The sequence below is a fragment of the Bombina bombina genome, chromosome 3 (assembly GCF_027579735.1).
Source record: "Bombina bombina isolate aBomBom1 chromosome 3, aBomBom1.pri, whole genome shotgun sequence".
NCBI classification, from domain to species: Eukaryota; Metazoa; Chordata; class Amphibia; order Anura; family Bombinatoridae; genus Bombina; species Bombina bombina.
The window spans coordinates 99,288,617-99,315,537 of NC_069501.1; the positions used below are offsets into that span (position 1 = coordinate 99,288,617).

The 26,921-nt window shown below is 41.5% G+C and overlaps 1 protein-coding gene across 2 annotated transcripts in view; it reads right to left on the reverse strand.

Moving 5' to 3' along the window:
* Positions 1-26,921, reverse strand: part of DYRK1A (dual specificity tyrosine phosphorylation regulated kinase 1A) — an 833,667-nt gene that overhangs the window by 643,251 nt on the left and 163,495 nt on the right. For both annotated transcript variants that reach the window (XR_008401316.1, XM_053705933.1), the window contains exon 3: positions 1,746-1,817. Coding sequence is in view for 1 of the 2 variants with exons in the window: in XM_053705933.1 (XP_053561908.1) it covers positions 1,746-1,755 (10 nt within the window). In the remaining variant the exon portion in view is untranslated. The remainder of the gene's footprint in view (positions 1-1,745; positions 1,818-26,921) is intronic.

A 26,921-nucleotide genomic window follows, 5' to 3' on the forward strand; every position in this document is an offset into this window, starting at 1 on the left:
ACCTCATAGTTGGGCAGGATTACTGCTCTTAAGATGTCATTCCTGCCAAAATTGACCTACCTGTTCAGGTGCCTCCTCATTCTCACAGTACTTGCTGTTACAATTCCAAAGTGGATTCACCAAATATATATGGCAAGGGAAGCCAGCCAGAGTGGCTCATAAAGTCCTTCAATTCCCTAAATCATCTGGAGGTATTGCCTCCCCCTCTGTTATTAGATACTATGAGGCAGCAATGCTAACACACATTTCACAATTGGGTACTAAAAACCTCACAAGTAAATGGAGTGCCTTGGAGCAGGCATCTCTTCCAAACCATGTACAATTACGCGACTTGATCTGGATCTCCCCACATTGCCGTCGTAATTTAAACATTGACCTGCTCACCGTATTTAACAAGCAGCGGTCATCAGACCACTGCTTTCCTAACCTCTTCACCACCTCTAAGGTGGCGAAATTCAATCTCTGCGGTCTAGTCCGACTGAGGAGATTGACAGCTCCTGCCCGCGCACAGCCAATCGCAGGATTGCATGCGAGCGCAAAATTATGCTTGTGTGCAATGGTGACTACCTACAGGTAAATTCGCCCGCCACAGGCGAGCTGAGGCGCCCCTGTCCGCCTCAGCTTTGATAAATCGAGCCCTTAATCTAATCCCTACACCCCACTGCTGGAGGGTTTGTGGCCTACCAGGTGATTCTCTGCACATTTAATTTGGACATTCACGTCCCTTTAACTGCTCCAAATACCCTTCCCAAAATCTATGAGCTGCTGCTATATAGATTATAGTTGTTCAGCTTCAGTAGAAATCAGTTTTAAAAATAATCTTGCCTAAACCTTTCTTAAATTAATGGGGGGGGGGGATGTAGAGAAGAAATCAACTATACCTGGACAATGACTTAAAATTAGATATGCAAGGTCTACATATTTACTATAGAAGTACATATACATATTATAGAAGTACATATTATAGAAAATATAAATATAGAAGAACATATACATAGAAAGATAAAAGTAAACATAACTGAAAACCAAATTGTCAAAAGGCATAAAACAGGATTACAAATATAATAAAACTACTAAGAATTGTGTAAAAAGCAACTAAAACAAAACATACCGCAAATCACAATTAAAAAAAAAAAAATCTAGTACAATTAGCTTAAATCAGAAACTACTATTGCAATTTAAAGGGACATGAAACCCAATTTTTTTTCTTTCGTGATTTAGAAAGAGCATGTCATATTTTTTTTTTATGTTTTATTTTTCTTATCAGCAGTACATCACAGAATTTGAGAAAAACAAGGATTATGAAAGTTAAAGCAAATCAAAATGCTGTTTTTACATTATATCAAGCAATAAATCCTTATTTTCTTTTATCATTCATCATCAAAGGGACATGAAACCCAATTTTTTTTCTTTCGTGATTTAGAAAGAGCATGTCATTTTAAACAACTTTCTAATTTACTCCTATTATCCAATTTGCTTCATTCTCTTGATATCACTTGCTGAAAAGCATATCTAGATATGCTCAGTAGCTGCTGATTGGTTGCTGCACATAGAGGCTTTGTGTGATTGTCTCACACATGTGCATTGCTATTTCTTCAACAAAGGATATCTAAAGAATTGAGCAAATTAGATAATAGAAGTAAATTGGAAAGTTGTTTAAAATTGCATGCCCTATCTGAATCATGAACGTTTAATTTTGACTAGACTGTCCCTTTAACAAGTGAAAAGTTGTAATTCTTGTTTACCTGTATGCATCGTCTTCTTTCAAGTCTCATATCCTGGGAATGGAGGGGAGAGTCCGGCATCACACCACAACACTGAAAACGATGGCAATCATGTTATAGACAAGTTAAGCATGTAAATACTAACATACATACATACATATTTTCAAACTTTCTTACAAGACACCCAGAAAATTTTGTGGAAGTCTATACATATATTTTTTTAGGAGCTAGTGATTTTACATTAGAATGTCATATTTAGAAAGGTGATTAAATATTCTGAATATTGATGGTATAGGTTGGGAAAATGTGTGTGATTCTAATATTATGACATTTTCTGCTATCCAAAACACAAAATAATTTTAAATAGTTTTAAATTGTATAGCCCTCATTATTACACCTAAAATTAAACTTTTTTTAATGTGAGGTATCCACCCACATTATACCTTGTTTTTTATGGGGGGGGGGTAAATAGCAGAATGGGAGTCATTATTTCCTAAATATTTCAAATCCAAACTTTATTGTGCCACATATAGCATCAGCTCACCTTCCCAAAACACCAACAATTAGGATTTAAATCTATACTTTTCAATAACAATCGAAAATTGAAACGTAGAAGATAAAAACATAATTTATGCTTACCTGATAAATTCCTTTCTTCTGTAGTGTGATCAGTCCACGGGTCATCATTACTTCTGGGATATTACTCCTCCCCAACAGGAAGTGCAAGAGGATTCACCCAGCAGAGCTGCATATAGCTCCTCCCCTCTACGTCACTCCCAGTCATTCGACCAAGGACCAACGAGAAAGGAGAAACCAAGGGTGTAGTGGTGACTGGAGTATAATTTAAAAAATATTTACCTGCCTTAAAAAACAGGGCGGGCCGTGGACTGATCACACTACAGAAGAAAGGAATTTATCAGGTAAGCATAAATTATGTTTTCTTCTGTTAAGTGTGATCAGTCCACGGGTCATCATTACTTCTGGGATACCAATACCAAAGCAAAAGTACACGGATGACAGGAGGGATAGGCAGGCCCTTTATACAGAAGGAACCACTGCCTGAAGAACCTTTCTCCCAAAAATAGCCTCAGAGGAAGCAAAAGTGTCAAATTTGTAAAATTTGGAAAAAGTATGAAGCGAAGACCAAGTTGCAGCCTTGCAAATCTGTTCAACAGAGGCCTCATTCTTAAAGGCCCAAGTGGAAGCCACAGCTCTAGTAGAGTGAGCTGTAATTCTTTCAGGAGGCTGCTGTCCAGCAGTCTCATAGGCTAAACGAATTATGCTACGAAGCCAAAAAGAAAGAGAGGTAGCAGAAGCCTTTTGACCTCTCCTCTGACCAGAGTAAACGACAAACAGGGAAGACGTTTGTCGAAATTCCTTAGTTGCCTGTAAGTAAAACTTTAGGGCACGAACTACATCCAGATTGTGCAGAAGACGTTCCTTCTTTGAAGAAGGATTTGGACACAAAGAAGGAACAACAATCTCTTGATTGATATTCCTGTTAGTGACTACCTTAGGTAAGAACCCAGGTTTAGTGCGCAGAACTACCTTATCCGAATGAAAAATCAAATAAGGAGAATCACAATGTAAGGCCGATAACTCAGAGACTCTTCGAGCCGAGGAAATAGCCATTAAAAATAGAACTTTCCAAGATAACAACTTTATATCAATGGAATGGAGGGGTTCAAACGGAACACCCTGTAAAACGTTAAGAACAAGGTTTAAACTCCATGGCGGAGCAACAGTTTTAAACACAGGCTTAATCCTGGCCAAAGCCTGACAAAAAGCCTGAACGTCTGGCACTTCTGACAGACGTTTGTGTAACAGAATGGACAGAGCTGAGATCTGTCCCTTTAATGAACTAGCAGATAAACCCTTTTCTAAACCTTCTTGTAGAAAAGACAATATCCTAGGAATCCTAACCTTACTCCAAGAGTAACCTTTGGATTCACACCAATATAGGTATTTACGCCATATCTTATGGTAAATCTTTCTGGTAACAGGCTTCCTAGCCTGTATTAAGGTGTCAATAACTGACTCAGAAAACCCACGTCTTGATAAAATCAAACGTTCAATTTCCAAGCAGTCAGCTTCAGAGAAGTTAGATTTTGATGTTTGAAAGGACCCTGTATCAGGAGATCCTGTTTCAGAGGTAGAGACCAAGGTGGACAGGATGACATGTCCACCAGGTCTGCATACCAAGTCCTGCGTGGCCATGCAGGTGCTATTAGAATCACTGATGCTCTCTCCTGTTTGATTCTGGCAATCAATCGAGGAAGCATCGGGAAGGGTGGAAACACATAAGCCATCGTGAAGTCCCAAGGTGCTGTCAGGGCATCTATTAGGACTGCTCCTGGATCCCTGGATCTGGACCCGTAACGAGGAAGCTTGGCGTTCTGTCGAGACGCCATGAGATCTATCTCTGGTTTGCCCCAACGTCGAAGTATTTGGGCAAAGACCTCCGGATGAAGTTCCCACTCCCCCGGATGAAAAGTCTGACGACTTAAGAAATCCGCCTCCCAGTTCTCCACTCCCGGGATGTGGATTGCTGACAGGTGGCAAGAGTGAGACTCTGCCCAGCGAACTATCTTTGATACTTCCATCATTGCTAGGGAGCTCCTTGTCCCTCCCTGATGGTTGATGTAAGCTACAGTCGTGATGTTGTCCGACTGAAACCTGATGAACCCCCGAGTTGTCAACTGGGGCCAAGCCAGGAGGGCATTGAGAACTGCTCTCAATTCCAGAATGTTTATTGGCAGGAGACTCTCCTCCTGACTCCATTGTCCCTGAGCCTTCAGAGAATTCCAGACGGCACCCCAACCTAGAAGGCTGGCGTCTGTTGTTACAATTGTCCAGTCTGGTCTGCTGAATGGCATCCCCCTGGACAGATGTGGCCGAGAAAGCCACCATAGAAGAGAATTTCTGGTCTCTTGATCCAGATTCAGAGAAGGGGACAAGTCTGAGTAATCCCCATTCCACTGACTTAGCATGCATAGTTGCAGTGGTCTGAGGTGTAAGCGAGCAAATGGCACTATGTCCATTGCCGCTACCATTAAGCCTATTACCTCCATGCATTGAGCCACTGACGGGTGTTGAATGGAATGAAGGGTGCGGCAAGCACTTTGAAGTCTTGTTAACCTGTCCTCTGTCAGGTAAATCTTCATTTCTACAGAATCTATAAGAGTTCCCAGGAAGGGAACTCTTGTGAGTGGAACGAGTGAACTTTTCTTTTCGTTCACCTTCCATCCATGTGACCTTAGAAAAGCCAGTACTAACTCTGTATGAGACTTGGCAGTTTGAAAGCTTGAAGCTTGTATCAGAATGTCGTCTAGGTACGGAGCTACCGAAATTCCCCTCGGTCTTAGTACCGCCAGAAGAGCACCTAGAACCTTTGTGAAGATTCTCGGAGCTGTAGCCAATCCGAATGGAAGAGCTACAAACTGGTAATGCCTGTCTAGAAAGGCAAACCTTAGATACCGGTAATGATCTTTGTGAATCGGTATGTGAAGGTAAGCATCCTTTAAATCCACTGTGGTCATGTACTGACCTTCTTGGATCATGGGTAAAATGTCCGAATAGTCTCCATTTTGAATGATGGAACTCTTAGGAATTTGTTTAGGATCTTTAAATCCAGGATTGGTCTGAAAGTTCCCTCTTTTTTGGGAACCACAAACAGATTTGAGTAAAACCCCTGTCCCTGTTCCGACCGTGGAACTGGATGGATTACTCCCATTAACAATAGTTCTTGTATGCAGCGTAGAAACGCTTCTTTCTTTGTTTGGTTTGTCGACAACCTTGACAGATGAAATCTCTCTCTTGGAGGAGAGTATTTGAAGTCCAGAAGGTATCCCTGAGATATTATCTCTAGCGCCCAGGGATCCTGGACATCTCTTGCCCAAGCCTGGGCGAAGAGAGAAAGTCTGCCCCCCACTAGATCCGATCCCGGATCGGGGGCCCTGTTTTAGGGGCAGCAGCAGGTTTCCTGGCCTGCTTGCCCTTGTTCCAGGACTGGTTAGGTCTCCAGCCTTGTCTGTAGCGAGCACCAGATCCTTCTTGTTTTGGAGCAGTGGAAGTTGATGCTGCTCCTGCTTTGAAATTCCGAAAGGAACGAAAATTAGACTGTCTAGCCTTAGATTTGGCTTTGTCTTGAGGCAGGGCGTGGCCCTTACCTCCTGTAATGTCAGCGATAATTTCTTTCAAACCGGGCCCGAATAAGGTCTGTCCCTTGAAAGGTATATTAAGTAATTTAGACTTAGAAGTTACATCAGCTGACCAGGATTTTAGCCACAGTGCTCTACGCGCCTGAATGGCGAATCCGGAATTCTTAGCCGTAAGTTTAGTTAAATGTACTACGGCTTCCGAAATGAATGAATTAGCTAGCTTAAGTATTCTAAGCCTGTCCAAAATGTCGTCCAGCGTAGCTGAACTAAGGTTCTCTTCTAGAGACTCAATCCAGAATGCCGCTGCAGCCGTGACCGGCGCAATGCATGCGAGGGGTTGCAATATAAAACCTTGTTGAACAAACATTTTCTTAAGGTAACCCTCTAACTTTTTATCCATTGGATCTGAAAAGGCACAGCTATCCTCTACCGGGATAGTGGTACGCTTAGCTAAAGTAGAAACTGCTCCCTCCACCTTAGGGACCGTTTGCCATAAGTCCCGTGTGGCGGTGTCTATTGGAAACATCTTTCTAAATATCGGAGGGGGTGAGAACGGCACACCGGGTCTGTCCCACTCCTTAGTAATAATTTCAGTTAGTCTCTTAGGTATAGGAAAAACGTCAGTACTTGTTGGTACGGCAAAATATTTATCCAACCTACACATTTTCTCTGGTATTGCAACTGTGTTACAATCATTCAGAGCCGCTAACACCTCCCCTAGTAATACACGGAGGTTTTCCAGCTTAAATTTAAAATTTGAAATATCTGAATCCAATCTGTTTGGATCAGAACCGTCAGCCGCAGAATGAAGCTCTCCGTCCTCATGTTCTGCAAGTTGTGACGCAGTATCTGACATGGCCCTAGCATTATCAGCGCACTCTGTTCTCACCCCAGAGTGATCACGCTTGCCTCTTAGTTCTGGTAATTTAGCCAAAACCTCAGTCATAACAGTAGCCATATCTTGTAATGTTATTTGTAATGGCCGCCCAGATGTACTGGGCGCCACCATATCGCGCACCTCCCGAGCGGGAGATGCAGGTACTGTCACGTGAGGCGAGTTAGTCGGCATAACTCTCCCCTCGTTGTTTGGTGAAATTTGTTCAATTTGTACAGATTGACTTTTATTTAAAATTTCTATTGGGCTCCACTTTGGCGTTGGCACAAATAGTACAGGTCTCATCCTCTGAATCAGACATGTTTAACACACTAGCAAATAAACTTGCAACTTGGAATATTAGCAAAGATTTGTTCCCATTAGCAAAGAAAAACTAACCCTGATGGCATAAAAAAGTTAAAGAATAAACGTTTTTTATCACAGTCAACAATAATCTCACAGCTCTGTTAGATTACTTCCCTTAAACAAGCTTTGAAGACCCCTGAGTTCTGTAGGGATAAACCGGAACATGCAGGAAAAAAACAGAATTTATGTTTACCTGATAAATTACTTTCTCCAACGGTGTGTCCGGTCCACGGCGTCATCCTTACTTGTGGGATATTCTCTTCCCCAACAGGAAATGGCAAAGAGCCCAGCAAAGCTGGTCACATGATCCCTCCTAGGCTCCGCCTACCCCAGTCATTCGACCGACGTTAAGGAGGAATATTTGCATAGGAGAAACCATATGTTACCGTGGTGACTGTAGTTAAAGAAAATAAATTATCAGACCTGATTAAAAAAACCAGGGCGGGCCGTGGACCGGACACACCGTTGGAGAAAGTAATTTATCAGGTAAACATAAATTCTGTTTTCTCCAACATAGGTGTGTCCGGTCCACGGCGTCATCCTTACTTGTGGGAACCAATACCAAAGCTTTAGGACACGGATGAAGGGAGGGAGCAAATCAGGTCACCTAAATGGAAGGCACCACGGCTTGCAAAACCTTTCTCCCAAAAATAGCCTCAGAAGAAGCAAAAGTATCAAAGTTGTAAAATTTAGAAAAAGTGTGCAGTGAAGACCAAGTCGCTGCCTTACATATCTGATCAACAGAAGCCTCGTTCTTGAAGGCCCATGTGGAAGCCACAGCCCTAGTGGAGTGAGCTGTGATTCTTTCAGGAGGCTGCCGTCCGGCAGTCTCATAAGCCAATCGGATAATGCTTTTAATCCAGAAGGAGAGAGAGGTAGAAGTTGCTTTTTGACCTCTCCGTTTACCACAATAAACAACAAACAAAGACGAAGTTTGTCTGAAATCCTTAGTAGCTGCTAAGTAAAATTTGAGAGCACGAACTACATCCAAGTTGTGCAACAAACGTTCCTTCTTTGAAACTGGATTAGGACACAAAGAAGGCACAACTATCTCCTGGTTAATGTTTTTGTTAGAAACAACTTTTGGAAGAAAACCAGGTTTAGTACGCAAAACCACCTTATCTGCATGGAACACCAGATAAGGAGAAGAACACTGCAGAGCAGATAATTCTGAAACTCTTCTAGCAGAAGAAATTGCAACCAAAAACAAAACTTTCCAAGATAATAACTTAATATCAACGGAATGTAAGGGTTCAAACGGAACCCCCTGAAGAACTGAAAGAACTAGGTTGAGACTCCAAGGAGGAGTCAAAATTTTGTAAACAGGCTTGATTCTAACCAGAGCCTGAACAAAGGCTAGAACATCTGGCACAGCTGCCAGCTTTTTGTGAAGTAACACAGACAAGGCAGAAATCTGTCCCATCAAGGAACTTGCAGATAATCCTTTTTCCAATCCTTCTCGAAGGAAGGATAGACTCTTAACCTTGTCCCAAGGGAATCCTGCAGATTCACACCAACAGATATACCAAATTATGTGGTAATTTTTCTGGTTACAGGCTTTCAGGCCTGAACAAGAGTATTAATAACAGAATCTGAGAACCCTCGCTTTGATAAGATCAAGCGTTCAATCTCCAAGCAGTCAGCTGGAGTGGGTCGAACGGACCTAGAACAAGAAGGTCTCGTCTCAAAGGTAGCTTCCATGGTGGAGCCGATGACATATTCACCAGATCTGCATACCAAGTCCTGCGTGGCCACGCAGGAGCTATCAAAATCACCGACGCCCTCTCCTGATTGATCCTGGCTACCAGCCTGGGGATGAGAGGAAACGGCGGGAACACATAAGCTAGTTTGAAGGTCCAAGGTGCTACTAGTGCATCCACTAGAGCCGCCTTGGGATCCCTGGATCTGTACCCGTAGTAAGGAACTCTGAAGTTCTGACGAGAGGCCATCAGATCCATGTCTGGAATACCCCACGGTTGAGTGACTTGGGCAAAGATTTCCGGATGGAGTTCCCACTCCCCCGGATGCAATGTCTGACGACTCAGAAAATCCGCTTCCCAATTTTCCACTCCTGGGATGTGGATAGCAGACAGGTGGCAGGAGTGAGACTCCGCCCATAGAATGATTTTGGTCACTTCTTCCATCGCTAGGGAACTCCATGTTCCCCCCTGATGGTTGATGTATGAACTTGGCCCTCGCTAGCTGAGGCCAAGCTTTGAGAGCATTGAATATCGCTCTCAGTTCCAGAATATTTATCGGTAGAAGAGATTCTACCCGAGACCAAAGACCCTGAGCTTTCAGGGATCCCCAGACCGCGCCCCAGCCCATCAGACTGGCGTCGGTCGTGACAATGACCCACTCTGGTCTGCGGAAGGTCATCCCTTGTGACAGGTTGTCCAGGGACAGCCACCAACGGAATGAGTCTCTGGTCCTCTGATTTACTTGTATCTTCGGAGACAAGTCTGAATAGTCCCCATTCCACTGACTGAGCATGAACAATTGTAATGGTCTTAGATGAATGCGCACAAAAGGAACTATGTCCATTGCCGCTACCATCAAACCTATCACTTCCATGCACTGCGCTATGGAAGGAAGAGGAACGGAATGAAGTATCCGACAAGAGTCTAGAAGTTTTGTTTTTCTGGCTTCTGTCAGAAAAATCCTCATTTCTAAGGAGTCTATTATAGTTCCCAAGAAGGGAACCCTCGTTGACGGAGATAGAGAACTCTTTTCCACGTTCACTTTCCATCCGTGAGATCTGAGAAAGGCCAGGACAATGTCCGTGTGAGCCTTTACTTGAGGAAGGGACGACGCTCGAATCAGAATGTCGTCCAAGTAAGGTACTACAGCAATGCCCCTTGGTCTTAGCACCGCCAGAAGGGACCCTAGTACCTATGAGAAAATCCTAGGAGCAGTGGCTAATCCGAAAGAAAACGCCACAAACTGGAAATGCTTGTCCAGGAATGCAAACCTTAGGAACCGATGATGTTCCTTGTGGATAGGAATATGTAGATACGCATCCTTGAAATCCACCTTGGTCATGAATTGACCTTCCTGGATGGAAGGAAGAAGTGTTCGAATGGTTTCCATCTTGAACGATGGAACCTTGAGAAACTTGTTCAAGATCTTGAGATCTAAGATTGGTCTGAACGTTCCCTCTTTTTTGGGAACTATGAACAGATTGGAGTAGAACCCCATCCCTTGTTCTCCTAATGGAACAGGATGAATCACTCCCATTTTTAGCAGGTCTTCTACCCAATGTAAGAATGCCTGTCTTCTTATGTGGTCTGAAGACAACTGAGACCTGTGGAACCTCCCCCTTGGAGGAAGCTCCAGAGAATAACCTTGGGAGACTATTTCTAGCGCCCAAGGATCCAGAACATCTCTTGCCCAAGCCTGAGCGAAGAGAGAGAGTCTGCCCCCCACCAGATCCGGTCCCGGATCGGGGGCCCGCATTTCATGCTGTCTTGGTAGCAGTGGCAGGTTTCCTGGCCTGCTTTCCTTTGTTCCAGCCTTGCATAGGTCTCCAGGCTGGATTGGCTTGAGAAGTATTACCTTCCTGCTTAGAGGACGTAGCCCTTGGGGCTGATCCGTTTCTGCGAAAGGGACGAAACTTAGGTTGAAAAGACCTATCCTGAGGAAGGGCGTGGCCCTTGCCCCCAGTGATATCAGAGATAATCTCTTTCAAGTCAGGGCCAAAGAGTGTTTTCCCCTTGAAAGGAATGTCAAGCAATTGTTCTTGGAAGACGCATCCGCTGCCCAAGATTTTAACCAAAGCGCTCTGCGCCACAATAGCAAACCCAGAATTTTTTCGCCGCTAACCTAGCCAATTGCAAGGTGGCGTCTAGGGTGAAAGAATTAGCCAATTTAAGAGCACGAATTCTGTCCATAATCTCCTCATAAGAAGAAGAATTACTAATAATCGCCTTTCCTAGCTCATCAAACTAGAAACACGCGGCTGCAGTGACAGGGACAATGCATGCAATTGGTTGTAGAAGGGAACCTTGCTGAACAAACATCTTTTTTAGCAGACCTTCTAATTTTTTATCCATAGGATCTTGGAAAGCACAACTATCTTCTATGGTATAGTGGCGCGCTTGTGTAGAGTAGAAACCGCCCCCTCGACCTTGGGGACTGTCTGCCATCAGTCCTTTCTGGGGTCGACTATAGGAAAACAATTTTTTAAATATGGGGGGAGGTACTAAAGGTATACCGGGCCTGTCCCATTCTTTACTAACAATGTACGCCACCCTCTTGGATATAGGAAAAGCTTCGGGGGGCCCCGGGGCCACTAAGAACTTTTCCATTTTACATAATGGTTCTGGAATGACCAGATAATCACAATCATCCAAATTGGATAACACCTCCTTAAGCAGAGCGCGGAGATGTTCCAACTTAAATTTAAAAGTAATCACATCAGGTTCAGCTTGTTGAGAAATGTTTCCTGAATCTGAAATTTCTCCCTCAGACAAAACCTCCCTGGCCCCCTCAGACTGGTGTAGGGGCCCTTCAGAAACCATATCATCAGCGTTCTCATGCTCTACAGAATTTTCTAAAACAGAGCAGTCGCGCTTTCGCTGATAAGTGGGCATATTGGCTAAAATGTTTTTGATAGAATTATCCATTACAGCCGTTAAATGTTGCATAGTAAGGAGTATTGGCGCACTAGATGTACTAGGGGCCTCCTGTATGGGCAAGACTGGTGTAAACGAAGGAGGGGATGATGCAGTACCATGCTTACTCCCCTCACTTGAGGAATCATCTTGGGCATCATTCTTACTAAATTTTTTTATGACATAAAATACATATAGTTAAATGAGAAGGAACCTTGGTTTCCCCACAGTCAGAACACAATCTATCTGGTAGTTCAGACATGTTAAACAGGCATAAACTTGATAACAAAGCACAAAAAACGTTTTAAAATAAAACCGTTACTGTCACTTTAAATTTTAAACTAAACACACTTTATTACTGCAATTGCGAAAAAGTATGAAGGAATTGTTCAAAATTCACCAAAATTTCACCACAGTGTCTTAAAGCCTTAAAAGTATTGCACACCAAATTTGGAAGCTTTAACCCTTAAAATAACGGAACCGGAGCCGTTTTTATATTTAACCCCTTTACAGTCCCTGGAATCTGCTTTGCTGAGACCCAACCAAGCCCAAAGGGGAATACGATACCAAATGATGCCTTCAGAAAGACTTTTCTATGTATCAGAGCTCCACACACATGCAGCTGCATGCCATGCTGTCCTCAAAAACAAGTGCGCCATACCGGCGCGAAAATGAGGCTCTGACTATGATTAGGGAAAGCCCCTAAAGAATAAGGTGTCTAAAACAGTGCCTGCCGATATAATCATATCAAAATACCCAGAATAAATGATTCCTCAAGGCTAAATATGTGTTAATAATGAATCGATTTAGCCCAGAAAAAGTCTACAGTCTTAATAAGCCCTTGTGAAGCCCTTATTTACTATCTTAATAAACATGGCTTACCGGATCCCATAGGGAAAATGACAGCTTCCAGCATTACATCGTCTTGTTAGAATGTGTCATACCTCAAGCAGTAAGAGACTGCACACTGTTCCCCCAACTGAAGTTAATTGCTCTCAACAGTCCTGTGTGGAACAGCCATGGATTTTAGTTACGGTGCTAAAATCATTTTCCTCATACAAACAGAAATCTTCATCTCTTTTCTGTTTCTGAGTAAATAGTACATACCAGCACTATTTTAAAATAACAAACTCTTGATTGAATAATAAAAACTACAGTTAAACACTAAAAAACTCTAAGCCATCTCCGTGGAGATGTTGCCTGTACAACGGCAAAGAGAATGACTGGGGTAGGCGGAGCCTAGGAGGGATCATGTGACCAGCTTTGCTGGGCTCTTTGCCATTTCCTGTTGGGGAAGAGAATATCCCACAAGTAAGGATGACGCCGTGGACCGGACACACCTATGTTGGAGAAACAATGAGCTTCTGACTGAAATTTCTGATGCGTAGTAAAAGCGCCAAAAAAAGGTCCCTCCCCCTCACACACAACAGTGAGAGAGATCAGTAAACTGTCATAATTAGATCAAGCAACTGCCAAGTGGAAAAATAGTGCCCAAACATTTTATTCACCCAGTACCTCAGAAAATGGAAACTATTTTACATTCCAGCAAAAACGTTTAACATAAATTAAGAGTTATTAAAAAACCTGTTGCTTTGCAATTAAGCTAAAGTCTTATATACACAGTGTAATTCCAGTGAAGTACCATTCCCCAGAATACTCAAATGTTAAATATACATACATGATATTATGTCGGTATGGCAGGATTTTCTCATCAATTCCATTGTCAGAAAATAAAAACTGCTACATACCTCTTTGCAGATTAAACTGCCCGCTGTCCCCTGATCTGAAGTTTACCTCTCCTCAGATGGCCGAGAAACAGCAATATGATCTTAACAACTCCGGCTAAAATCATAGTAAAAACTCTGGTAGATTCTTCTTCAAACTCCACCAGAGAAGGAATAACACACTCCGGTGCTATTAAAAAATAACAAACTTTTGATTGAAGAAATAAAACTAAATAAAATCACCATAGTCCTCTCACACATCCTATCTAGTCGTTGGGTGCAAGAGAATGACTGGGAGTGACGTAGAGGGGAGGAGCTATATGCAGCTCTGCTGGGTGAATCCTCTTGCACTTCCTGTTGGGGAGGAGTTATATCCCAGAAGTAATGATGACCCGTGGACTGATCACACTTAACAGAAGAAATGTATTGTTTTTGGCCTTAAACATAATCTTAGTTTTTATTATTAACATCAGTTAATTATAGAGCGTCAACAGATTCTGCAGCGCTATAAACATAGGTATAATATTCAAAGGTAGCATTTATGATAGACAAATGCATAGAGGGCTTTGCAAGAGTTGCACTGTTGTAAATCACTTCTCATGAATGTGATCTACAAAACAGCTCATAAGTGTGATTTCCAAATGGGCTCATAGGCTAACGTGCTAAGGGGGTTTATGGGGATGACAACGAAGAAGGAAGGGAACAGAGGTAAGAATGTTTAGTGTGTATTGTATGCATCCTTGAACAGTAGAGTCTTTAACCCTTTGAGTGCTAATGACGGCTCTGAGCCGTCACAGAGTTTCCCACTCTGGTGCGAATAACGGTTTAGAGCCGTCACTAGCACTCTCCCACCTTGAGGGAGATCTGGGGGCTCCCACCAACTCCTACCCCGGCGATCGTGCCTGTAGAGTGACAGGCATCGCTGGGGCTTCCCATTTTGTGTGGTGACGTCACGTGCAGTAACGTGATGACGTCACCGCACAACTTTATTTATACTTAACAATGTTAAGTATAGGAGCAGGGAGCATGCTGCTTAGAAGCCTGTATCTCAGGCATCTAAGCAGCTATAGACCCCCAAGACCCACCATTGGAAAGGTAATCGCCTAACCTTTCCAATAGTGTATTAAAAAAAAAAACATTAAAAAATATCTTAGCATCCAGGTGGGAAAGTGTTTAGCACTCAAAGGGTTAAGGAACACTTGAAACTATGAGAGTTCCACAAGATAGGGCCCATTCTAGAGGAAATAGTAACAGAGTGAATTAAAATCTTAGTTGTGTCTTGTGTGAGGTAGAGGCGAATTTTGGAGATGTTGTTAAGGTGGAAGTGGCAGGAACTGGCCAAAGACTGGATGTGAACATTGAAAGAAAGGTCTAAGTCAAGTATGACCCCAAGACATCGGGCAAGCAGGGTTGAGGTAATTATGTTATCAACAGTGGGGGATAGAGAATTTGGAGGAAGGGGGGAAATCAATAGCTCAAACAGAGCCCCTTTCTCCCCCCTCAGTTTGTATTAGAGCAACCAGTGACTTTCACCCTCATTTAAAGAGAAGCAAATTTGATAATAGAAGTATACTGGAAAAACTCTTAAAATATACACAAATTTGGGTTTCATGTCTGTTTCACATTTACGTACTATTTTCTGTGAATAAACAAGTCCAATAAGGACCAGAAGTATCATTTTTGTTTCATTTGTTTAAGCAAATTGTGTTTGTCTAGTATTGGGAAGATAACACCATATATTTATGATTAATACACAAATAAAGTTAAAAGGGATATCAACATTTTTATTTTGCAATTCAGAAAGAACATTGACGTTTCTGTATTAGTTCTGTTATTATCTAATATGCTTCATTCTCTTCTTATCCTTTTGAGGAAGCAGCAATATATTACTGGGAACTAGCTGAACATATCAGTTGAGCCATTGACAAAAGACATATGTGCAGCCACCAATCAGCAGCTAGCTCTCAACCGTGCATTTCTGCTCCTAAGCCTACCTAGGTATGATTTTCAACAAAGGATACAAAGAGAATGAAGTCAATTAGACAGAACAAGAAAATTGGACAGTTGTCTAAACTTTGATGATTCAGACAGAGAATGCAATTTAATTTTGACTTTACTGTCCCTTTCAAGGAATTAAAAAGCTTTCTACTATTTGAATTTTATATAGTGTGTGTGTGTGTAGTTATTTTAGAAATGTGTGAGTGTGTTATAGTCTTACCTAAATGAATATAGTCTAAAATATAGAAAACACATACTTACTACAAGATACATTTAGTAGAAATAAGTAAATGACAGAGTTAAACAAATCTAAAAAGATAAATACGATAATCTTTGCTAGGAAATAGTACGTCTGCGAATGACATTTTGCATGCGTGCAAGACAGTTGTTAAAACAAAAGAATGTACTTTCTTTGAACTCGATAAACATACAAATCATTTTGCTTTGTCAATTTCAATTTGTTTGAATCATACAGTTGATAGAACTATATGGGTTGCCCCCACGGCTGAAACTGTTCTCTTGCACAACCTACTTGAGGCTTCATGTAATGGGACATTACAAATCTCTTTTGTGGCATTTAAAACACACAAACAATCTTCAAATGGTCAAGAACCCATATTTCTATAGATCCTAGCGACAATAAGCAATTTGTTAAATATGTAACTAATACCAACTACGATATAGAAAGTGGGATTGAATTTCAGAAACTCAAGGCAGTAAAGAAAGGCTTTAAAGGGACAGTCTACACCAAAATTGCTATTGTTTAAAAAGATAGATATTGCCTTCACTACCCATTCCCCAGCTTTGCACAACCAACATTGTTATAATTAATATACTTGCCTCTAAATTTCTAAATTTCCGCCTGTTTCTAAGCCACTACAGTCAGCCTCTTATCACATGCTTTTTTATTAGCTTTTCACAAGACAAGGCTAGTTCATGTGTAGCATATAGATAACATTGTGCTCTCTCCCACGGATTTGTGGCCGACACTGCACTAATTGGCTAAAGTGCAAGTCAATAGATAATAAATAAATAGCCATGTGATAAGAGGGCTGTCAGAAGAGGTTTAGATACAAGGTAATCACAAAAACAAAGTATTAATATAAAAGTGTTTGTTATGCAAAAATGGGGAATGGGTAATAAAGGAATTATCTATCTTTTTAAACCATAAACATTTTTTTGTTCAAGTTGACTGTCCCTTTAAAAGACTAAAATCCAATAAAAAAGCAACACTATATGCTAAAATGTTTTAAAAAGAATGAGGGTGTGCTGTATTTAATGTAAGTGTACATGATTTTATTAAAAGGGATAGAAAGGTCACCACTATTCAGACACTACACCTTCTCAGAGAGTCAGCGGTGTATTGTATTAGACAAATTACGTTTTCAGAAGCAACACGCACCATAGCCACCGTTTGGAGCAAGCATGGTGTTTGTAAACTGATTAACGTGCCCTTGCAGCATTCTCTAATTAGTGCTCTATCCATACGGCACTCAAACAAAATGTGTTTGTAGCTAGAGAGCCGATTGGAGAACAGTTCAAAATGTTGGCTGACAAAAAAAAAAAATTTTGAAGTGGGAGGTGGAGCTGGTATTTGAATATCAGCACTACATTAAAAGGTAAGTTAATGCCGCCCCACAAGCTGCCTATACTCCCAACAGAAGGCGAAATCTCCAGACAGGTACAGCTCCAAAATAAATTAAAGATGTTAGGGAGCTCGCCTAGCTACAATACTGGACGATAATGGACATGTTATTTTGAGTAGGGAACACCTACCCTTTGGGAGAAGGTTGACTTTAAACATATGTCATATGCACATGTTTGGACATTAGCTCTTCGTTGATCTTTGTGAAGAATATAATGTTAAAAGTTTGTAAACCGCTTTATACTTTTAAGCAATGTTTGTATTTATGAAAGTCTTAAATAAAGCTCTTTTGAAACTCAAAAAAAAAAAAAAAAAAAAAAGTAAGTTAAAGCCTATCTTCACTACAACCGATGAATTAAATTCCATTAAAATATCTCTAACATTCCGGATCTGTTTATACAAAGGGGAAAGTTTTCTTTGTAACAGACTCTCTGTCATGAATAAAGAATCCACTACAGCATCAGAAAAAGCTCTCTACTTTAGAATTAAGGGTTCAGTCTCCAATCCTTCAAGTTGAGAGACTTAAGATCTTGAAGATAAACTGGGCCTTTAGACAGCAGATTGTGTCACAGTGAAAGAGACCATAGAGGAAAACTGGACAACTGCATTAAATCCACAAACCAAATTCAGCATGGCTAAGATGGAGCAATAAGAATTACTGACAAGAGCTCCTGCCTGATCCAAGCTATCATTCTTGGAGGCAGAACAGATGGTGGAAAGATGTAGGCAACACGAAAAGCCCCTAGGAACTGCTAGAGCATCTACAAACTCCGTCTGAGGATCCCTGGATCTTGCAAAGGATCTGGGAAGCTAGCTGTTTAAATGAGAAGCCAGTAGGTCTATTTCTGGAAGACCACATAGTTTCATAATCTGGATTAAAAAAAAAAAAAAACACCATACAAAATGTAGAGGCCATTGCCTTGTATGAAGGGATTGGCGACAGAGAAAGTCTGTTTCCCAGCTGATCCCACCTGGAATATGAATTGCAGATATTATACAGAAAACGCTCTCTGCCTAATAAAGAATTCAAGAAACCTCCTTCATTGCTAAGAAAGTGCAAGTTCCCACTTGATGATTGATAGAATTGATGATTGTTTGAAAACACAGATAATTCTCTTGTCACGGACAGGAGTGTACACACTACGCCAAATCCACCTGTGAGGCAGTAGAAAACAAGGAGTCAATTACTCTCAAACATATATTAACGATAACCAGTATGACTAGTATACAACACAGGTTAACTAAACTTAAGTCTCCAATTTGCCACACAACAAACTACTTGTCCAGCTGTGACAGTGGCGAGTGCATGCGCATTAAAAGGTTTATCTCAAAAGGGTCTCTAGCTGCCTTATACTTAACAGGGCATAATAAGCAACTCACAGTTATCCCCGAAATCCTACCTATACTTCCCCAAACATGAGCATCTGTTGCCACCACACAAAAACAATTTACTAAGCTAGTGAGCAATCCATCAGGTTAAAGATTGCTTTGTTGTGGAAGAGAAAAAAAAAAAAAAAACTTTATATGTCAATGGTGTAAGGTCTAAACTCAAAGTTAAAAAAGTCTCATGTGAAACTGAGTCAATGGAATGGCCTATGAAGCTGCTATAATCAGGCCTAGCACTTTCGAGCATAGGATTGACATAGCATAGGATAATAACTGAAGTCTTGAACTGTAAAAAAAAAAAAAAAAAAAAAAAAATTCTCATTTATATAGAGTCTATAATGACTCCAAGGAAAAGACTCTGGACTGAGCAGAAGAAAACTCTTTAGTAAGAGAATCTGCAAAAAGGCAAAGGTGGAATCATCAAAATACCTTGAGTTTTTATCAGGTTTATAGGGTTCCTAGAACATTTGTAAGCATTCTGGGAGCTAGACAAAAAAGATAGAGCAACCAATTGGGAAAGTTTATCCAGGAAAGCAATTGTTAGGAACTGGGGATGGTCATTATGGATAGAAATATGAAGGCAAGCATCCTTCAAATCTATTGTAGACATAAAATGTATCAGAAAAATAGAGAATGACCTGATCGCTAGTACTTCTCCTAAAACTCGCTTACATAAAGTCCCCTAGCGGACTATCAATAGAAAAACAATAAAAATTGGGGTGTGTAAGAGAGCGCTAAAAAGCTGAATAGGTTAGGTCATTTAATTAAACATAAAAATCAGACATAAAAAATTAGACATAAAAAATTAAGCATAAAAAAATTACTGTCTTACAATCGTCTAAAAAGCTCATGGATCCATGTGAGAATTTATAACCGGTTAAAGCATATCGGTATACAATAAAAAAAAAAGTTTGTGCAGTGAGCAATAAAAGCTTTAAAATCAATGGTGTGATATATTCGTAATGAGGACAGACAAGAATACATTAAGAAACGAACAACGTCAGCAACAAATTGGGATATCTATTAAGAAACCTAACATATATGAAATACTTTTTACAATACAGGAACTAAGGGATAACATGCCAGTAACAATAGAAATATCTATACTGAAACACGTCAGGTTGAACCAGAAGTGATTACGGGTCATACAGGCTATAGGTCAACAGGAAGCTACAGATTGATGATTTTATTTTTAACATGATTTTTTTAACATTATCTATCACTGCTCTTAAATGTATAATATAGTAAGAAGAATGGAAGATTCGCTATTAAATAAAATTGATCAACATATATATATATATATAATATGTCGCAGCTAAGATATATTTCCCATCATACATTGGGAAAACAGGAAAGGGCGGACCAAACACTATTTGGCGCCAAAATCAGTCTAGGAACTACTATATAAGGTTTCAGTAAACAACTCCAGTTAGTCTTGCTAAAGACCGAAACGCGTCGACTTACTGGTGAGCACATTTCCTTATACCTTTGAGTATATTTAGCTGTTGCTTTATATATGTTTTCTTCTGTTTATTTGCAGGTTTTTACTATTATTTTGAATGTTGATGTGTATGTTTTTTCATTCTTTTTGATTTTTTAAATTTTCACCTCCACACCATTTTTTACACATTTTCTTATTTTTATTCCACATTTGGATTGTTTTTACTACACATCCCTGATTAATTGGATTTATTTTTGGGTCACTCATTTTGGACTATTTTTTTGGATCATTGTTTGGCTCATTTTTCAGAACACGGCCATTACTATTTGGAATCACTTGATTAAACACTAAGAATCGTTTTTTCAACTTGGGACTTTACACACCACACTTACATTTGTCTTCAATGGATATTATCACTTTGGATTTTTGTTTCTAGAATTCACCCACTTGTGGGTATTTGGACTTATTTCTTACTTTAAACATTGCTTAGATTTGACGTGTAACACTCAATCACACCATTGATTTTAAAGTTTTTATTGTTCTCTGCACAAACTGTTTTTTATTGTATACCGATATGCTTTAACCGGTTATAAATTCTCACATGGATCCATGAGCTTTTTAGATGATTGTAAGACAGTAATTTTTTATGCTTAATTTTTTATGTCTAATTTTTTATGTCTGATTTTTATGTTTAATTAAATGACACTGTGGTCCTAACCTATTCAGCTTTTTAGCGCTCTCTTACACACCCCAATTTTTATTGTAGACATAAAATGTCCCTGCTGTAAAAAGGGGTAGACAATTCTTTACCATATCACAATTTAAAAATAGGAACCCTGAGAAATTTGTTAAAAGTTTTAAAATACAGAATAGAGCTGAAAAGTTCCGTCTTTCTTGGGATCTAAAATCCTGGCGTAGTTCTAACATAGGAAATGAAACTATCACCCAAGAGTTCTAGATCCAGAACACATCGAAAAAATAGTTGTGCCTTTACAGGGTCCTATGGAACATGAAACAGAAGAACCTTCCTCTGAAAGGTCTTGAAGTAAATCTGAATCTTTATTTAAAACCCAAGGATCTTTAACAGACAGTGAAAAGGTGAAATCTGCCCCTTACCAGAAGGATATTTAGATCTGGAGCAGAACATTAAATGCTCACGTTGCAGAGGAAAATGGCTTTTCTGGGTTGTTTTTGTTTTTTAACTTTGTTCCAAATGGGATTGAACTTCCAGAAGGATCTGGAAGAAACTTGTTTTTATAAAGAAGAAAACGATTCTTGGTTCCTTATTAACCGAAAGGTATGAAAAATACTTTGTTCTTTCCCTTGAACTTCTTGTTCTGAGGAAGGAGGGTCCTTTTCCTCCAATCACAGTGGAGATAAAAGTCATATAGACCAGGCCCAAATAAGATTTTCCTTGAAAGGATAAAAAAGAAAAGCATAGATTTTAAAACTGTGACAGCTGACCATGACATGAACCCCAAAGCGCTTCTAGTCAAAACTGATAGCCATATTTTTGGCATCACAGATAAAAGCATATGCTGACCTAAGAAGTTTCAAACTGTTTTAAAAACCTAAATTATGCTTACCTGATAATTTCATTTACTTATGTATGAGGAGAGTCCACGGCATCATTCCTTACTGTTGGGAAATACTAAATCTTGCCACCAGGAAGAGGCAAAGACACCCCAGCCAAAGGTTTAAATACTTCCCTACTTCCCTCATATCCCAGTCATTCTGTCAAGGGAACAAGGAACAGTAGGAAAATTATCAGGGTATAAATGGTGCCGGAAGAGAAAAACAAATTTTGGTCCGCTCATCGGAGTATATGTGGGGGGCCGTGGACTCTTCTCATACAGAAGGAAATTAAATTATCAGGTAAGCATAATTTATGTTTTACTTCTTAATATGAGGAGAGTCCACGGCATCATTCCTAACTGTTGGGAAAACTATACCCAAGCTCTAGAGGACACTGAATGATAACGGGAGGGGTAAAAGAAAAGCGGACCCTAATCTGAGGGCACCACAGCCTGTAAAACCTTTCCCCAAAAGCTGCTTCCGCCGAAGTAAAAACGTCAAACTTGTAGAATTTTGAAAAAGTATGTAAGGAGGACCAGGTAGCCGCCTTACAAATCTGATCCAGAGGCCTCGTTCTTAAAGGCCCAAGAGGAAGCCACATAACTGTTCCTTCGAAGGAGGAGGATTAGGACTTAAGGAAGGAACCACAATCTCCTGATTGATGTTACGATCAGACACCACCTTAGGTAAAAAACCCAAGCGGGTAAGTAGGACAGCCTTATCAGTATGCAATACCAGATAAAAAGGCTCACATTGCAAGGCAGCCATTTCAGAAAATCTGCGCGCCAACGCAATAGCCAATAGAAAGAGAACCTTCCAGGACAACAATTTAATGGCTCACACGGAGCTAGTTGCAAAAACGTAAGAACAAGATTCAAACTCCAAGGTGGAGCGTTAGATCTAAACACAGGTCTGATTCTAATCAGACCCTTAACGAAAGATTGCACAAAATCTGTCCCCTCAAGGAACTGGCAGAAAGGCCCTTCTACAGACCCTCCTGGAGAAAGGAAAGTATCCTGGCAGCCTTAATCCTATGCCAGGCTAAACCACGCTCTTCACACCATAAGTAAGCAAGCTCTCAACACCTTGTAATAGATGCAACGAGTAAAAGGGTTAGGAGCCTGAATGAGTGTGACAATAACCCTCTCAAAGAAACCTCTCTTGGCTAAGACTAAGCGTTCAATCTCCACGCAGTCAGCCTCCGAGAATCTAGATTGTGATGAACAAAATGATCCTATTCCAGAAGATCCCTGCGACAAGGAAACTTCCACAGAGGAGATGAGGACATCCCCACCAGGTCCGCGAACCACATCCTTCGTGGCCACGATGGAGTAATAAGCATCACTGATGCCTGCTCCTGCATGATGCGGGCCACTACACGAGGAAGAAGTGGTAACAACGGGAAAATGTAAATTAGATTAGCATCTATTAGCTCCGCTTGAGGATCCCTGGACCGCGAGCCATATCTGGGTAGCTTGGAACTGAGCCGGGAAGCCATGGGATCTGTTTCCAGCATCCCACATTTGTTGCAAATCTCCATAAACACCTCGGGATGGCGAGACCATTCCCCCGGATGAAAGGATTGTCTGCTGAAGAAATCCTCTTCCCAGTTGTCCACACGCGGAAAGTGGATCGCTGACAGCGAGCAGTAGTGGGTATCCGCCCATTCCAGAATATGAAATACTTCCCTCATTGCTAGGGAGCTCCTCGTTCCCCCTGATGGTTGATGTAAGCCACAGAGGTTATGTTGTCTGATTAGAATCTGATAAACTGGGACGAACTCAGAAGAGGCCAAGCCTTTGAGTGCTTTAAAGATTGTTCGAAGTTCCAGAATGTTGATCGGGGGGAAGGGATTCCTCTCAAATCCATAGTCCCTGTGCCTTCCTGGCACCCCAAACAGCTCCCCATCCTGATAGATTTCCGTCCGTAGTCACAATCTCCCAGGATGGTCTCAAGAAGGATGTCCCTTGGGACAGGTGATCTGGACAGAGCCACCAGGAGAGGGATTCTCTCAACCGGTTGTCCAGAGAAATCTGTAGAGACAGATCCGAATGATCGCAGTTCCACTGTCTCAGCATGCACAGCTGAATTGGTCTGAGATGGAACCTTACAAAAGGAATGATGTCCATGCTGGACACCATGAGACCAATCGCCTCCACACACCGAGCCGAAGAGGGCCTTAAGGAGGTCTGGAGGGCAAGACAAGCAGAGGTTAGCTTGTAACGTCTCTGGTCTGTAAGGAATATCCTCATGGATATGGAGTCTATTATAGTACCCAGGAATTACACCCTGGTACTGGGAATAAGAGAACTCTTTTCTAAGTTTATCTTACATCCATGAGATCGAAGAAGAAACAGAAGAGATTTCTAATGGTCTTCTGCCAGATGACAAGATAGTGCTTGAACCAGAATATCATCCAAGTATGGAGCTATTGCTATACCCCTGGTTCTGACAACTGCTAGCAGAGCCCCTAGAACCTTCGTAAAAACTCTTGGGGCAATAGCTAGACGAAAGTGCAATAAACTGGAAGTTCTGGTCCAGGAATGCAAACCTAAGAAACTTGAAGCGTTCCTTGTGGATTGGAACGTGAAGATAAGCATCCTTCAGATCTATAGTGGTCATGAACTGTCCCTTTCTGAACGAAGGGAAGGATAGACCTTATCGTCGCCATCTTGAAGGAGGAGACAGATAGGAATATGTTTAAGCACGTTAGGTCCAGAATCGGACGGAAAGTTCCCTCCTTCTTTGGGACCACAAAAAAGGTTTGAATAGTACCCCAGACCTCTTTCTGCAAGAGGTACCGGGACAATGACTCCTAGGGAGGAGAGATCCCTCACGCACCCCAGAAAGGCTTCTCTCTTTTCTGGACTTGAAGACAGGTTTGATAGGAGGAATCTGCTCCCGGTGGATGAGACCTGAAACCTATCTTGTACCCCTGAGCGATGAGCTCCAAGACCCACGGTTCTTGTACGTCCCCAAACCAAGCATCTGAAAAGAGCAACAGTCTGCCCCCTACATGATCCAGAGCAAAATCTGGGGCTGCCCCTTCATGCAGACTTTGCCTCGGCGGCTTCTTGCTCTGTTTGGATTTATTCCAGGACTGAGCCGGCTTCCAAGTCCCATTGGATTGCTTGGGCTTTGCAGAGGGCGGCTGACGTTGGGATTTATCAGAATGAAAGGAACGTAAATTAGGACCTTGTCCCTTGCCTATAGTGACCGTGGAGATAATTGATCCAGGCCTGGACCAAATAAAATCTTTCCCTTAAAGGGGCGGGTAAGAAGTCTGGACTTAGAAATCATGTCCGCAGACCAGGACTTCAGCCAGAGTGCCCTACGGGCTTGAACAGAAAAACCTGAAGCCTAAGCATTCAGGCAAATAATTTGCATCACAAAAGAATTAGCCACCCTTAAGGCCTTAATTCTTTCCTGGATCACGTCGAGGGGACGCTCCAACTCGATCTATTCAATTAAGGAGTCGCACCAGTAGGTAGCCGCACCAACAACCGCAGCAACAGTCACTGCGGGTTTAAACAAATATCCCGCATGTTGAAACATCTTAACAGAGTTTCTATCTTCTTATCCATGGGCTCTTTAAATGACTAACTATCCTCAAGCAGGATAGTAGTGCGTTTAGCAAGCATGTATATAGCGCCATACACCTTGGGGATGGAACCCCACAACTCCAATTGAGAGTCTACGAACAATTTCTTAAAGGAAGAAGATGGGGAAAATGAAGAACCAATCCTTTCCCATTCATTCTTAATGTTCGCCATCTTTTCGGGAACCAAGACAGTTTGTGGTACAACCCTGTTCTTGAAGACCTTATCTAATTTAGGAATCAAAGGTTCCTCAGGCAATTTGGGCTCTGGAAACTAACGTAGCAAAACTTCCTTCAACAGAAAGCGTAAATGCTCAATCCTAAATCTAAAGTCACGTTCCTCTGCAGCTGGAGGTTTAGAGGCAGCAGATTCCGACCCAGAAAGAGCTCTTTCTGAAGTATCAGAGGATCATCGGATATTCTTATCAGATAAATCCAATAAGCTAGTAGATGACCCCTGGGAAGGATAGCAATATTTCACCTTGCGCTTGCACTTAGCAGGGCGAGGTAAAGCACTAAAGGCCACAGACACTGCCATTTGCAACTGCTCAGTAAAGTCTGACAGTAAAAGGTCCCTTCCAGGTGGAGGATTAGGAGTGTGTATTAGGAGATGACTGTAGGGTGCACACCTCATGGGACGGAGACTCCTCAGAGATGGACGGCTCTGTGGTATCCAACATATTAACCTTCTTTGACATGATTACTTTATCAAGGCATGCGGAACATAGTTGAGCGGGCGGGTATACCGCGGCCTCCTCACAATATAGACAGGTATTAGGCTTATGTAAAGAGGGAGTACCCTCTAACGCATCAGAATCCTACATAGCTTGCGCTTACAAAGCAGACTATTGAATAATAAGAAAAAACGGCACCTTTATACCCCCCCCCCCCATGGCTGGGGCACTAACCACCTCCAATGACCCAGGCCAAACCGAGAAACTGCTTCTTCTCCGGTAAACCGCAAAGTCAGGAAAGCGGAAATAAGTGTGACCACAACCCCCACGCGGTGCGCAATGCAGGACCGCCCCTGCTATAAGTAAAAAAGCGTGCCAAGCCTTTCAGGCTACGCAGCTCCCAAAATGAAAGCAAAAAACCCTGTACGTTCCAAAATTTGCCTGAGCCTCATCTCACACATGTCGCAGCATGGAGGTCTGGAGGGCAAGACAAGCAGAGGTTAGCTTGTAACATCTCTGGTCTGTAAGGAATATCCTCATGGATATGGAGTCTATTAGAGTACCCAGGAATTACACCCTGGTACTGGGAATAAGAGAACTCTTTTCTAAGTTTATCTTACATCCATGATCAAATAAACTTATGTGATTAATCCCCACTTTTCAATAATCCCCCTCCAGAGATATTAACCCTTGATTCCATACAGATAAAAGGAGCAACACTGTGACACTGTCTTCTTGAGTTATCATATGTGTAAACAAATGAAACGATCTTACCGGAATCTATGCTGTGAAACAGAAACACAGCCTCTCAAGTTTGACAGTCTTGTAGCATCACTCCTGACATGGACTTGAGTGATGGAAGCAGGCAGTGAAACTCGTCAACACTAATTGCTCAGGAGCTGTTAATACGAGTCTGGATGCTGTTGCAGAAAGACTCTCCCTGCATCTCCAGACCCTAACATTTGCCAATGCTCTCACTGATAGGCTGATAAGACTACTTAAAACTACAGTCCCAATTCGAAGGGTAGATACCCTTCATAAGGAACTACTCTGAATCTTCTGACACTTCTCTGCCAACCTCCTGTGACGAAAGGCAAAGAATGACTGGGATATGAGGGAAGTAGGGGGAGTATTTTAGTCTTT